This window comes from Nannospalax galili, unplaced genomic scaffold (genome assembly GCF_000622305.1).
Source record: "Nannospalax galili isolate Female #2095 unplaced genomic scaffold, S.galili_v1.0 scaffold702, whole genome shotgun sequence".
In the NCBI taxonomy this organism is placed as follows: Eukaryota; Metazoa; Chordata; class Mammalia; order Rodentia; family Spalacidae; genus Nannospalax; species Nannospalax galili.
The window spans coordinates 2,557,310-2,571,593 of NW_008348657.1; the positions used below are offsets into that span (position 1 = coordinate 2,557,310).

The window sequence follows — 14,284 nt, forward strand, 5'->3', positions numbered from 1 at the left end:
CATTACACTGTCCCTGATATATCTAGCATCTAATGAGAGATCTAACAAAATGAAACACGTGACGGTCACTGGGTGGCGAAGCTCACTGGACCTACACATCCAGTAACTCCCTCTATCAGGTTGACAGCTAATCTTTTCTTTGCATAAATCACTAGTCTTTGAAAGAAACCTGGAGTCACACAACCCCACAATAGAAATGGACCTTGGAGGGTCCCGTCCAACAGGCACAGGATCCTGTAAGGGGTATTCATTAGCAATTGCTCATCTGCATCATAGCAACATGCCAGGCAATGTACACAGGGAGAACATCCCAGAAAGCAATCCCCACTCATGATATGAATACTGTTTAGAACCCTTCCAGTGATAGAAATCTCCCTGCTCTGTGGGCAACTCTTGATGGACCATGGGACAGCTTCGTGTCATCAAGCTGCTTCGACTGGTCAAAACATCCCACTGCATCTTCCATATCAATCAGTGCTTCCTCAGAACAGTCCATCTCATCACGACACCCAGAGGCAACCGGACCCCATCTCACTACAACATCCCAGAGGCAACTGGACCCCATTCACTGTAACACCGCAGGGGCAGCCAGACACCATCTTACCGTAATACCTCAGAGGCAGCTGGACCATGCAAAACACAGGGAACAATTACCCACATACCCATTAGTGTAGGTTAAGAACAGGTCTATCTTTAGCAGTCACATTGCACCAGTCACCTGTGCTGAACGGTGGTATGCATGAAACTCAGGAACTGTTCATTAATTTCCTAATGAACCACAGCCAGGTCAGTCCTCTAAGGACTATGCTCATAAATATTGATTTCTTCACCCATATGCAAAATACCAGATTTATCTCCTTTGAGTGCCACCTTCTACTAGGCTTCTACTAATCTTGCCCAACTCTGAGAAAGTCACTGAGAGAGCAGGATTCATCCTCCAGCAGAATGCAGCTCCCTGCTTCACACAAGTCAACACTGCCCAGATTGGTTCCAAAATACAAAACATTCATTTCTTAGCACTTGGGGACCAGATAAGCTTAACAGACATTCTCTGCCTTTCAGGAGCTGGGCAGGGTTAAAGGCAACAAGGAGACTATGTTGGGGGCTAAAGGTGAATTACTGACCAAGCCTATTAGTTTGAGACTAGAGAAAGACCCACAGGAACAGTGTGTGCCGACAGCAGCCAACATGACAGTCACAGGAGGAACTCCGCTGTCACCAAGCACTTCAGGTCTGGGTCTGAGGGAGAGGAGCAGCTATTTGTGACTTTAATCAACAGTTTGCAAACATTCAACAAAGCATCAGTGAAAGGTTGTTTACTTTGTGTTATTTCACTGTTTCTGAAGATGCATTAGTGACAGGTGGTCCAAGGCATTCCATTAAACCTATGCAGAAAGCATCTTTGAACTGAACACTGCATCAGTCTAGAGCTTTGCAAGCTGCAGCTAACTATTCCTCCATGTACTTGGGGCTTTAACTGTGCTCAATAATGTTCTGTAGTTCTCCATGGTGATTACTCATCTTTTTTTAAATTTGATCCTAGGTTCTCAGAGTTTTGTAAATCATATGCTCTCTTTATTCAAAGTCACAAATTTCTAACTATGTTCTAAAAGACAGTGATTGAAGATTTTGGATCTGAGTTTTTGGCAGTTGTTTCCAGATAAGTTGGGAGCTGATCTTTCTACCTCTGAAGAGTCTACCTCAAGGTCCCAGTGTTCTACAGGCTACTTTGTATCAGGTGGAACAGTCAGAGTGGCCACTATCAGCGAGGGTCAGTGAGTGGGGTCTGCTTGAGCCAGTCTGTCCTAGGAAGGGCCTTCCAGCCAGCCTCCTGTCTGGAGGTATTTGGCCCAAAGGAAAGAATGCAGAGGGACTGCCCTATTAACTTCCAAGTTAGTCCTTTTCACGGCTGTGCCCTGCCTCATATTCAACCTCTCCAGAAAAATCTTCAGTTTCCTCCCAGGGTACAAGGCAGGTGGAAACTGGCCAAGAGGTCAGGAGAGAGAATGAAGCCTTGTGAACACATGTGTCCTGCCTGACCGTCTGCTTCCATTTCTGTGTCTAGTTCTGTGGCACAGACAGCCTGGCTTGTGCCACCCCCCGCCCCCGAGTGCTCATACCTTCCCACCTTCTCTTCTGACATAGCTTGCCCTCTGCGGCTTCTCCCTAGTTCCAGCACTCCCTCCCATAGCACCTGTTTTACTCCTTTACTTCTGCCCTTCATGGTATTTTGGGACAGGGGAAAGAAAGCTGTTCTTTATTTTCGAGACAGGGTCTTACGAGGCCAAGTATGAACCTTAACTTCTTGTCCTCCTGCCTCTATCTCCCAAGTGCTGGGATAACAGGAATATCCTACCATCTCTGATTTATGTGCTGGAAATGGAAGGTAGGGTCTCATATGTACTAGGCAGGCACTCTACCAACTAAGCATGTGTCTTCAAGTAGCCATATATAACTAATAGTCCCAAGCCTGCTGGCTTTGAGATACATATAATGACAAGAGACCCACCACTGAGGTCTAAACCTGGGCTTTACTGTGCCATGTAACCCCTGCTCAGTTTCTTGACTTTTCTTACCTTAGCATTTCCCCCCCTAAAGTATACATGCACCATAATTATCCTTGGTGGGCTTGGAAGGGCATCACAGTTTAAAGCAGACTATTCCTGCCAGAAAAGCTAAATGAGAATTAAAATGGAGTGTGCATCAAAGAAGTACTGGGGCCATTCTGCTTCTGCACCCATTTTGCACCCTTTAATCCCCAAACACTGGCCTATAACGGCCTGGGCAGATTCAGTTGTGCTCATGGCTGTCTCTGTTAGTGGGTAGTAGCATATGTAATTATTTCACCAAATCAGAAATAATATTTTTAAAACTTGGAGAGCCCAAACTTGGGTATTCTCAGCCCTTCACCAAAGATGTAAAGGAACACAAAACACGTATGCCATCTCACATTTTCCCACTCCTGCTCCAGCCACACCCCACTTCCATTTCTGGCTCTGTCTCCCCAACACTTCTGTGCATCTGAATGCAAATGCAGAAGGGAGGTTCCCATGGTCTACACTCACCACGTCTGCAGGCCTACAGTGTTTATCCCTCATCACTCTTTGCAAAGGGACTTCACACAGCCTTTGGTTTCAGCAAGGAAACCTGCGGGATGCCTACATGTGTTTCTAAAGAAATTTAAATTTTCCCTTGGATTTGAGAACATGCTGTCTAGTTCCTATACAGAGCAAGCCCATGGACCATGAAGATGTGAACAGAGACTGGGCCCCTTCCCCCACAACTCCCTGAGGAAACAAAGGAATCCTGCATCCCTTTCAGGAAAAGATCTGCATGTTAATCCCCACAAGCCCTGCCACTCTGGGCCCCTAGGCAAGCCTCTCATAGCTGTGTGCATTCAGCCCTTTGCCCCCCACAGCCTGGCCTTATTTCCAAGCCCATGAGCCTATGATTTCCATAAAATTGTTTCAAGGGTGAATCAAATGAAATCCTTTCCTGAAGGATGGAAGCTGTGAGAAGGCTGTAGAAGCTGAATGAAAATTCACATATCACTGGATAATGGGACATGATAAAAAAAAAATCAGTTAACAAGATTGCAGTGTGGGAAATGAGATTCGCTGTGTCTCAGTGGTACATCCTGGCTAGTCTATGAAGAGGGGGAAAAAACTCCTAATTCCAAAGAGGAAAATAGACTGGGGCGCCCAAGGGCTCTGGCCCAAAAGGCTGTTTCTAGACTCTGCAGTGTCTTAAGGGAGAATGATTTGATATGTCATCAGTGAGCTGCGAGGGAAAGGACAGTCCTCTGCATATCTGGGCTGGCAATGAACAGACAGAGCAGCTCTGCCTGGTCATCTGTGCTGAAGTGCACTGCAAGGTCACAGAAACCACAAGCCAAGGGACCCATGTCCTTAAAGTCTCGGCCTCATTCCTGTGCTGAGTAGAGGCCTGAGGTCACTGTCCCCTAAAATACAGCTTAACGGTTCTCTGTCCTTTCAATCACTAGCCGGTCACTTTGTCTTTGCATGCTGCTGATCAGGATGGACATATACCCATCGGTGACTCTCTAAATCCCTACCTAAGATTATCTCAACTCACCCCCACCAACACACAACTGTGTGTCTCATTTCAAAGCACTTTCCACCACTTCACTTCAGGGGTTATGAACAAAATACAGTGAAATACACATGGGGCCAAGGGATGTGTGAAGTGAGGACTACTGTCTCAGCAGGCAACAGTGTTAAAGCTACCCTCAGCTTCCAGAAGTCTGTGCACCTGCAAATGTGTCCTGCTCTGTGAGCGCATTAAGAGAGGCATTGTTGCTGTTCTTTTAACCCAGGGTCAACAAATATTAGCTTAGTTTGAAAAACTCAAGGGACTAGAGAGAAAAATGTTTGAAATATTAAGCATCTGTTCCCATAAAACCAGAAGCACAGACAAGGCCCCAGGTTTCAGATGGGGCTAAAGCTGAAGGCCAGGACTACACGTTTTAGACTTGGTTAAAGCTAAGGGGTTAGGGCCACCTGAGCCAGGCAGGGGTCCACTGAACAGTTAGGAAGGAAACAGAGAGCCTGGCTGCAGTGCTCTCATGAACAACTTCTGCAGCGGATGATGCTTACATTTAAGAGTTCAGGTTATAAAAAACAAGCCATCAGCTAGGGAGATGGTTCAGTGAATAAAATGCTTGCCCCACAAGGTTAAGATTCAAGTTGAGATTCCCTTAAACCCATATAAATGCCATGCGGACCTGGGGCCTACTTGCAATTCCAGTGCAGAGAGGCAGAGAAAGGGTCCCAGGAGCAAACTGGCTAGTGGGACCAGTAACACAAAGGCAGCTCTGGGCTCACCTAGGAGACCCTGCCTCAAAGAGTCAACCTCAGACCTCCATGTGCATGGGCACACGTGTACATGCATTGGAGGCATGCACATGTGTCCCCACACATGCCAATACACATACACATGCTTAAAAAAAAATCAAACGTCATGTGGGGAAGATAACAGGTCACTTTGAACATAACAACGGTATCTCACAAGGTCAATTTTAAAGGAAGAACTGAGGCAGCCATCATGCTGTCTTTGCTCAGCTGTGATTTTCAGCAGCATATTTTCAAGAGGAGGAAGAAAGCTCTGAATAGGAGAGAGAGAGAGAGAAAAGGAGTGGGAAGAGCCATCACTAAGGGACAGCTGTCTAGCTCCCTGCATTATCAGCTGGGAGAAGTTGGGCTTGGACCTGAGCAGATGCAGAGCAGGCTTTACTAGGCTTCCAGGACCTTTGAGACTCTGTTCCTGCAGCCTTCACGTCCAACTTCCTGTCCTAGAGCAAAGTGACTGTGAGGTTCCTGTTTTAGTGATGAGAAGCCAAACTACACAGAAACAGCAGTATGCTCCCCTCTCCAGGGACCCAGAGAACCATTGCTCCTCCTTTTCCATGGCTGAACCAAGGCCTGCTGGGGCCCAGTGTGAACAGGTCTACAGCCTTCGCAGGTTCCTAAATTGACCCCCCTTCCTACTCACTGGCCCCTGCAGGAGAGCAAGTGCATGGCACTGTCCCTTGGTGCCAACTCCCATATACAGCTGGGGAGTTCCTCTTGCTAGGCCCCTGGACTCAATGGACCTCTGTCTGTAGTGGCGATGCTGGCTGGGGGAAAGGCTGTGTCGTGATCAACAGTGTCCTCTCAGGGAGGAACATGCATCTTAGAATAGCACCATTGTTAGGTGGTACTCCACTCATCCGTGCGAATTTAATAGTGTCCAACTCCCTATTAATTTTTGTCAGTGACTATATAAAACAGGAAGAAAAGGCAACAGGCATGGAATTCAAAGGGAATGCAGCCGTTAGTCACTCTGCAGCAAGCTCAGTAGATACTTAAAGCTTACCCCATCCACAGTCCCACATTAGTGACACTGTGCTGCGTGTGTTTAGAACCAGGCAGTGGGGCTTCAACAGACACCCTCCCAACCCCATCCTGCCACATGGCTCTCCTCTGTTTCCCTCCTCATCTTTTAACCATCAACACAAAGTACCGCCCTTCAGATGCTGTGCTGGCCTGTGTTGGGGACAATGGCGTCTTTCAAGAGAGAAAGATCCCACACACTTATGTAAGAAATGCACGGGAATGTGCCATGTGACAGAACTGCTCTAAGCCCTCAAGGGACATCTCTGGGTCATTAACCCATTTTAAAGACGGTTAACTAGGAACAAAGAAGCTCAAGGATTTGCACCAATGGAGCTGGGGTATGAACCCTGTGTGTTCCCCACCTGGCCCAATCATAGTCCTTGGTTATAAGGTGTGTACCTCCAGCTATAATTACAACAGATGGGCACTTGATCCTTATAGCAAAAACACAGCTCCTCAGACATAAAATAGTAAAGTGGTGTAGCAGGTGAGAGGCTAGTACATTTTTTCATTGGTGCTGGAGACTGAACTTAGGGTCTGAGGCATGCTAGGCCAGTGCTGTACCACTGAGCTCCATCTCTAGCCCTACACATTATATAAAACTCCCTTCTCTACTCACTTGGCAGACTACCCCTCATTCATACTGCTGCTGGTGAAGACTAGCACTGGAGAAAAGAGGACGATGCCTACAAAGAGCTGCAAGAGCTGGGCAGGAGCAGCTGCTGAACATAGTAAACAGGAAGAAGATGGTAGACAGTGTCCTGGTTGTGTCAAGGTCCCTCTGCTGCAGCTTTATTTAGGTGCTACCACTGTCACACAGCTGGGCCTGGACCTAAGGAAGGATGGACACTTGTGTGGGGCCTCGGTCCACTCTGAAACTCTTCTTTTGGAAAGTTCCTGGTACTTCCAAGTTGCCTCCACCCCAGCAGGAAGTTACTATGGCAAGGGGAGAGCAAACATTTCCTCTTATGCACACTTTTATAAAGGAGGGGGGGGATGAGGATGGGAAGGAGAGAAAGGGAGGAGGGGAGGAGGAAAGGACAGAAGGGAGGAAAGGAGAGTGTTTCAGTTAGTGTTGTGAACTTGAAAGAATCCAGAATCAAGTGGGCTGGGTCCCTAGGAGTGCCAATAGGGTACTATTCGATTATGTTAATAGAGGTAGAAAGATCCATCCCAATTGTGGGCAGGACCATTCCCCAGGTAGAGGATCCTGGACAGGATAAAACAGAGAGGGTAAGCTGAGTACTGGCCTGCATTTGCCCCTCTCTGTTTTCTAATTGTGGATGTGATATGACCAGCTGCTTCAAGTTCCTGCTGCCTTGACTTCCTCTCCATGATGGACTGCACCTTGAGCTGTGAACCAGAATAAAAACATTCTCCCTTAAGTTGCTTTTGTCAGAGTATTTTATCATAGCAACAGGAAAAGAAACTAAGAGCCAGAGGAGAGATGAGCAGAGCTGAGGAGGAAAGTGGGAAGGAGCTATGCCTGCTGTTGGCTTCATTCCCTTTCAAACACACCACCCAGGCTGCTGCTTACAGAAGCCCTGGGGAGTCAAACAAAGGGACAAGAGCTGAACCTGGAATGTATGCAGACTCCACTGGGCCAAGCCCAGGAGAATCACTATCTGGGAACTCTTAGTAGTAGCCTGTTCCACCAAGGCAAGGGTTTAGTATGTTCACTACGAGCTCCACTGGCAATACTGTAACATGAAAACAAAAGGCCCCAACTTTTCTTCATGGTCATTACCAGCAGAGGGACTTTACTGTTCACTGGCCATGCTGTCTCAGGAGGCTGCAGATAGATCTGCCAGGACGGTCAAGCCATGCTGCCTCTGTTTATGGTGGTGAGGCACTCCCTGGGTGACCAGTTCACTAAGTTCCTAAAATTTCACTAAGTTCCTAAGTTTCAGTGACTATCACAAGACACACCTTAGCATTGAGGGCTGTGCATCAATGGTCAGGTGCAGAGCAACCTGCTTACAAAGCCTGAGCATGAGACATCCCCTAATGACTAAGAGCTGTCAAGTTTCACAAGGAACATAGTAGAAAATAATAGGTGCTCTGCAAAGTATCAAGAGATCCCTGAAAGCCAACTTCCATAGAGAAAAGCTTGGAGAAGGGAAAAAGAAAGGCAGAAAGCATTTTGAAGAGCCAGGTCTCAGAGCTAGTCTGGGTCGGTCTGTTTTAACACAATGGTGTCCTGTTGATAGTGAAGAGCTGGCAGAAGTACCCTGCCCTGCTTTGCCCAGTGATTGAGGCTATGGGGTTAGGCTAGTGGGCTACTTAGCCACTCAGGACTCTGGGCTGCCAATGTCTGGTCCATAATGGCTCCACATAGGGCCTTAGTAGACACTCCTGCCCCCAATTTTATCTCAAGTCACACTGGGCCACAGGTCACACTCTAAGTCCAGAGGCAGCAGGGAGTCACTACTGCACTGAGGCTCAGCACAGTTCCCTCCCGTGGAGGCCACTCTCTCCCTGGCCTGCAGCAATTCAGGCCCTTTGCCAGAATACAACCACAGAGCCTTGACAAACTAAGGCAGGGGTTCACAGGGCTTGCTCTCCACTCTCTCATTCTGTGGGCCTCACAGTACAGTCTAGAGCTCAGCTTTCCAGCTATTTCCTAGATCCTGAGTCATGGCCCAAGGCAGAGATGATCCCAAGATCCTGGCATTGTCTGCAGACACAGCTCATCCACCCAGCATTCTCTCTGGGGTATATATATATATACAGATCATTCTTTGGAGCTTACTAATTTCTTATGACATGTTCCCAACCTAAACTTACTATATGACTTCCAATGTTCTCAAACATCCTCAACAGCCAAATGATAGGTAAGGAATTTTCAGAAGTAACAGAATCTAGAAATCAGAAACCGCCTATCAGGACAGACCCTGAGGCCTGGAGCTAGTCCAGTGGTGGTGGGAATCTGGGGTCTGCTCCTCCTTCATCACACTTTACATGTGAAACGAACTCTCAGTGGGAAGTTGCTAAGTACTTGATAATCTTTACATTCTGATATCCTAAAAGATGAATCATGAACTCCACAGAACTCAGTCAGCCTGAATGTTGAGTTACCTGTGGATTTCAGGGCATAATAAATCTAGATTTTATTTTGTGTGCCAGTGTTCAGCTATAGCAGCAGTCTTGGTGAGGAAGCCTGTTTCTCCAGTCTCTATCTGAAAAGCCAAGAGCAACTCACTTCCTCCCAGAGACCAGTCCTACACATGTCTGATAACCAGTTTCCGAGAGACAGGCACGGCCATAAGGGTGATGGCTAGTTCACAGACTGGGATGCAGGTCAGAGGTTCCAGGGCTTCACTGTGACAAGGAGTGAACTCAGAGCAGTCACAGTGATGTAGCCCAAAGCAGGACCATGACAGGCGGCTGGAGAATGCAGAATGGGACACCCTGGTAGCTAACACTGGGGTCCTGGACTGAAAAAAAGGAGGAAGTGAGCTTCCATCTCTGCTTCCTGACTGGACACAGTGTGAGCAGCTGCCTCACTCTCCTGCAGTCATGCCTTCCTCACCTTGATGGACTGTACCCTCAAACTGTAGGCAAAATAACTCTTTTCTTAGGTTGCTTTTTCAGGTATCTGGTTGCAGCAATGAGACAAATAACCTAGTATACCCAGTATCATGATCACGTCCCCAATTTACATGATTCCATATTATAGTTACAGGTGCTGGGTTAAACCTGGATCAATGGGCAAATAAAATTACTGGCTTAATATTGAAACTGATGGGGCAAAAAAATTCTTTCACATCATCTGTGGGAAGAGGCAGTAAAAATCCTCTGTAGTAGGTGAGATGGCTCAGTGGCTAAAGGTACGTGCTATCTAACCCAAGAGACCTGAGTTCAACCCCTGGGACCTACATGGTAGAAGGAGGGAACTGACTTTTTCAATTTGTCATCTGACCTTCACACACACACTGAGGCACGAGTGCAGTTGTGTGTGCATACACACACACACACACACACACACACACACACACACCAGTAAATACAGCTTAAAAAGAAAATGAGTTTAAAACTAATGGCTACTTTACTGTTACAAAGGACCCAAGTGGTCACAGTCATCTCTCCACATCTGACTTACCCCGATCCACTCAAAAGAAAGGATTGTCCAAAATCACATGCAAACATTCAGGAGATAGAAGGGCAGAGTGGTTCATTCACCACAGAGTGGGAGGGGGCCTCTGCCAACCAGATGTTCCACCAGCCTGTCCCTGAGAGTGGACAGAGAGGTGGCTACACACAGAAAAGCAAAGCCCTTAAGCTGTTCCCTAAGGAAATGGCTAAAGGGCCAGTCACACTAAACAGGACTGAGGGCAGAGAGGCACCAGTCTCACTGGCATGTGTTCCTGACACATATGTTGAATAGGTTTCTCTGTAGGCCTCTGAAACAGAGGGGTTCTTGTGTCCAAGTGAGAGCTGAGGACACTTACATAAAAGCTAAGGACTGAAGTACATGACCTCTGAGAACGCACGCTTCAAGCTTGAAGACATTAACAAAAGCAAAATCATTTATTTTAGATCAGATTAAAGAATTCTGCAGTAACTCACTAGGGAACCATATTCTCCCTTGTAATCCCATTTGGAGAACCACAATGAAGATGAATTTGCACATCTCACTAACAATAAAGTGAGCATGAAGAATGGATGGGAAGCCCAGTAGAGTCGTCCAGTCTACATGGTGTTGGAGACTAGATTGAGAAGTAGCACAGGGAAAGAGAGAATCACAGGACACATAGGAAAAGGGTCAGATCAAACGAAGCCCAATGTTTGTCATGTTCACAAATTCCAGAGAGAAAAGCAGCATTCTCAGTCCAGTAGAGATGAGAAATCAGTACAGGCAGTGGAGAACCCATGACCAACACAGCCCTCAGGAACTTGCCAAAACAGTGAAGTAGCACTGCAGGCTCTGGAGACACTGTACCTGGCATGATTTCAACATGCAATGTCCCCAGACAGGTGCATGTGTTAAGCAGTGGGTCTGGAGCTGGGAATAGGGTGCTACTTTGGGAGGTTCTAGAAACTTTACGAGGCAGTACCTAGCTAGAACAGCAGGTTACTGGGGTTCTGCCTTTGACCTAGTCCTCAGTCCTTTCTCTTAGTACTTCTTGTCCACCACAAGGTGATGAATGTCTCCTATGCCCCGCCTCACTGCACTGATGTCCACCACAAGAGGCTAGGAACACATGACTAGGACAAACCCTTTGAAACCATAAATAGTCCTCCTCCTAAGTGCCCCCGACCCCAACCAGGAATTATGATCACAGAAACATGGAGGTGAGTAGTCCCTAGGCCCCTGCAGGAGGTCACTTGTCCTACCTTTCCCATAGAAGAATTTGCGGTAGTAGTAGGCCCCAAGGTCAATGTGTTCAATGATGTACCGCTTGACCTTCTCCCTGTGGATGGGCTGGTTCTCACGAGGCACCTCCAGGACAGAGACGCCCGCATTGGTACAGTGCGAGCTGAGGGATGACTCAAAGGAGCAACTCTCCCCAGAGCTGAAAGAGGCTGAGTTGGCTCGAGAGAGAGCAATGCGCCGGTCACCTTCCCCACCAGTCTCATTCCGGAAGTAAGGGCAGCTGAGGACCAGGTCATTGCTCTTCCCATCACCTTCATCAGCATCCGGGTTCTCCTTTGAGTTGAGGTCCTCTTTGCTGCCCAGTGGGGATTCACAGCCTCCTGTTGAGCCTGTGGGCACTGGGGTCTGCGATGCAGCTGAGGCCCCTGTGGTGATGTTCTTTCTCTTCCCCACGCTGGCCCTTGTGGCCATGGCTTCATTGATGTTGAAGAGGACACTCTGGACATCATAATGGGCAAAACACCGTGGGCAACTCCAAGGACGAACACCCCGGTCCAGGCGGCCCTCCTCCAGGTCAGAAGTGAACTTTAAGGTCTCGTGCTCACTCTTAACTGTCCGAAGTTTTCGGAAGAGTGATGTTTCCACTGACTCCGATTTTAATCTGCGCTTAAAGGGTTTGTCTCTGTCCCTCCCCATCAAGAGGGCGCCATCCATGTAGTCCAGTCCTGAGATTCGGACAAATTCTCCTCTAGAGATCTGGGCTGCAGCGTGGAGGCTTGGAGAGATGCCAGCATCACAGGGGAAGAAATCAGGGAACCCAAAGGAGCTGACTGCTTTGGGGTTATAATTCTCCACTCGGTACCCACGGAGCATGGCAAAAAAATTCTCTCCAGATAGGCCCTGCCTGTCAATGGATGAGGTGCTCCCATACTCCCTGTGCAAGGCAGCCCCCGTGTTGGGGTTAACAGCATGCTGATCCAGGACATCCTCAGCATCGATGTCGCTGATGGTGACGTCACTGTTGCTCCTCTGCCGTATGGGGTGGAGTCCTCTCTGGGGAGAATGAACAAAGATGTCTCCGATAGTGTATTTGGCTTCTACAAAGTCCAGGTCCAGCTGCTCCTCTTGCTGCCCATCACCCTGGTCACCCTGGCCATTCTGGATGATGGAGGTGACACTCTCGTAGCTGGACTGAGATCGGCTCTCCCACAGGGTCTTGCAGGCCAGTTCCTTTGAACAGTCTTTCTTAGGAGGCCACTCAGACACTCTGGCCCTCACGCCCATCTTGGGCACCGCTGGGGTACCACTGGCCGGTCCACCGCCACCTCCACCACCCTCACTCAGATTGGAGGCTGTTAAAGAAGTAGCAGGTCCCATATTGCCATTGATGGCTTTAAATTTCCGAGCAAAATAGTCATCCGACTGCATGGTTCTGGGAAGTTCTTTGAATTTGGAAGAGGCTCTGCCAAGCTTGTGCTTCTCTGCCTGTGACAGCCTTGGGTCACTCATGTCCACAGAGGTGAGAAGTCAAGGCTCACCAGCAACACTGGTGTAAATCTACATCCATGATCATGCACAGCCTCACAATAGATGCAGACACAAAAGTTTGTTTACAGGGTGTTTCCTCCTTTCTCACCAAAAGCAAACATCTTCAGAGCAGGGTTTCTCCAAAGCTGGGGTGCTTGTCAATAACACCATCCCTGCCTCCTTTTTTTTTCAGGGGCAATCTTGAAGATGTCTGGCCACAAGCATTTCCTTCATCTGAATTAGAAGACAGAAAACAGTCATTAATGATGGGCAACAGTTCAGGTCAGTACAGTTCTCTCTGCCTCAGCCAGGGCATGTCCGCAAACTCACATACACAGGCCTCACTAGTCACATGGCTAAGGTGTCCCACTGCACAAGGCTGGCTGAAACTCACACAGAACACTCTTGGAAAAACCTTCCCAGGACATCTCCTACCCCTTATACTCCACCTGGGCCCACCACATAGGTCCAGAGTGCTTACTTGTAGGGGGTCACAAGGCACCTGTATCTGTCTTCATCCAGCATCTTCCCCACTACCATGCTGTACACTGATGCATCTCTCTCAGGAGCTAACCTCAAGCTCCTGAAAGCCAGGACATTTGCCTTCCCCTGGTGTGCCAACGTTAACGCCACACAGCCTGGCTTAAATAAGGCTCCATGTAGCTTAAATAAGTCAGCTGCAGGAATGACGTGACTATTGCAGAAATAAGTACTGGAATGCCACCATACTTTCAAAGCATCTAAAAGGTCTTGCAAAAGAAGGGTCCCCACCAGGCATCAACAAGTATGTTTTCACAAGATGGTCCCTGACCAAATCAGAGGCCACAGCAATCCCTCTCAGAGAGAAAGAGGGAAGGGGGTCTATGAAGATTAGCACCAGACACAGTACCATTCCCAGTTCAATCTTCCTGCATCACAAACAAAGTATGCAGGACTAACTAAAAGCACCAGAGACAAGAAACCATCCACCAGTGGAAACCTGATCATATCAACTCTTGACTTCAACTACAATGTTTTTCTACCTTATTCTATCTTTAAACAGACAGAAATATTCTCAGGCACTACATATTTTCCCAGCTCAGGACAGAGTACCTTATTCATGGGCCTGAGAAAGAAAGACTATTTCGATCAGTTTGGCAAGTAATGACAGAGAGGGCCATCTCTTATGGCCCTTCATCACCCTTCACCAAAGCACAATATCCGACCCGGATTCAGCTGGATGGTATTAAAATCCCAACTAACCAAACAGCAGAACTCGCTGTGGCAGGTTCCTGGGGACTGAGATGAGATGAGGACAGGGGCATCCTTGGGAAGAGCATGAATTTTCCTAGCGTGGCAGTTGCCTTGACCTCACTATTTGAAAAAAAAAAAAAAAAAAAAAGCTCTCAGTCTGGGCACAGAGGCATGTTGTTTACCCCAAAGCCATTTCACAACTGAGGAAATGGGATATTTTAAGATGTAACAAACAAGGGGATGCACTGACATCTAACCAGTGTTCTCAGAAAGACAGGCAAACAACTGCACCTTCTCCAACCTACCTAGAACT

At 47.7% G+C, this 14,284-nt stretch overlaps 1 protein-coding gene across 5 annotated transcripts in view; it reads right to left on the minus strand.

Annotated features, from left to right (window-relative positions):
• Sipa1l2 (signal induced proliferation associated 1 like 2) overlaps nucleotides 1-14,284 on the minus strand; it is a 196,907-nt gene that overhangs the window by 82,898 nt on the left and 99,725 nt on the right. For all 5 annotated transcript variants that reach the window (XM_029569710.1, XM_029569709.1, XM_008845810.3 and 2 more), the window contains one exon: nucleotides 11,232-12,972. In XM_029569710.1, the coding sequence (XP_029425570.1) occupies nucleotides 11,232-12,720 (1,489 nt within the window). In that variant the 5' untranslated portion in view covers nucleotides 12,721-12,972. The remainder of the gene's footprint in view (nucleotides 1-11,231; nucleotides 12,973-14,284) is intronic.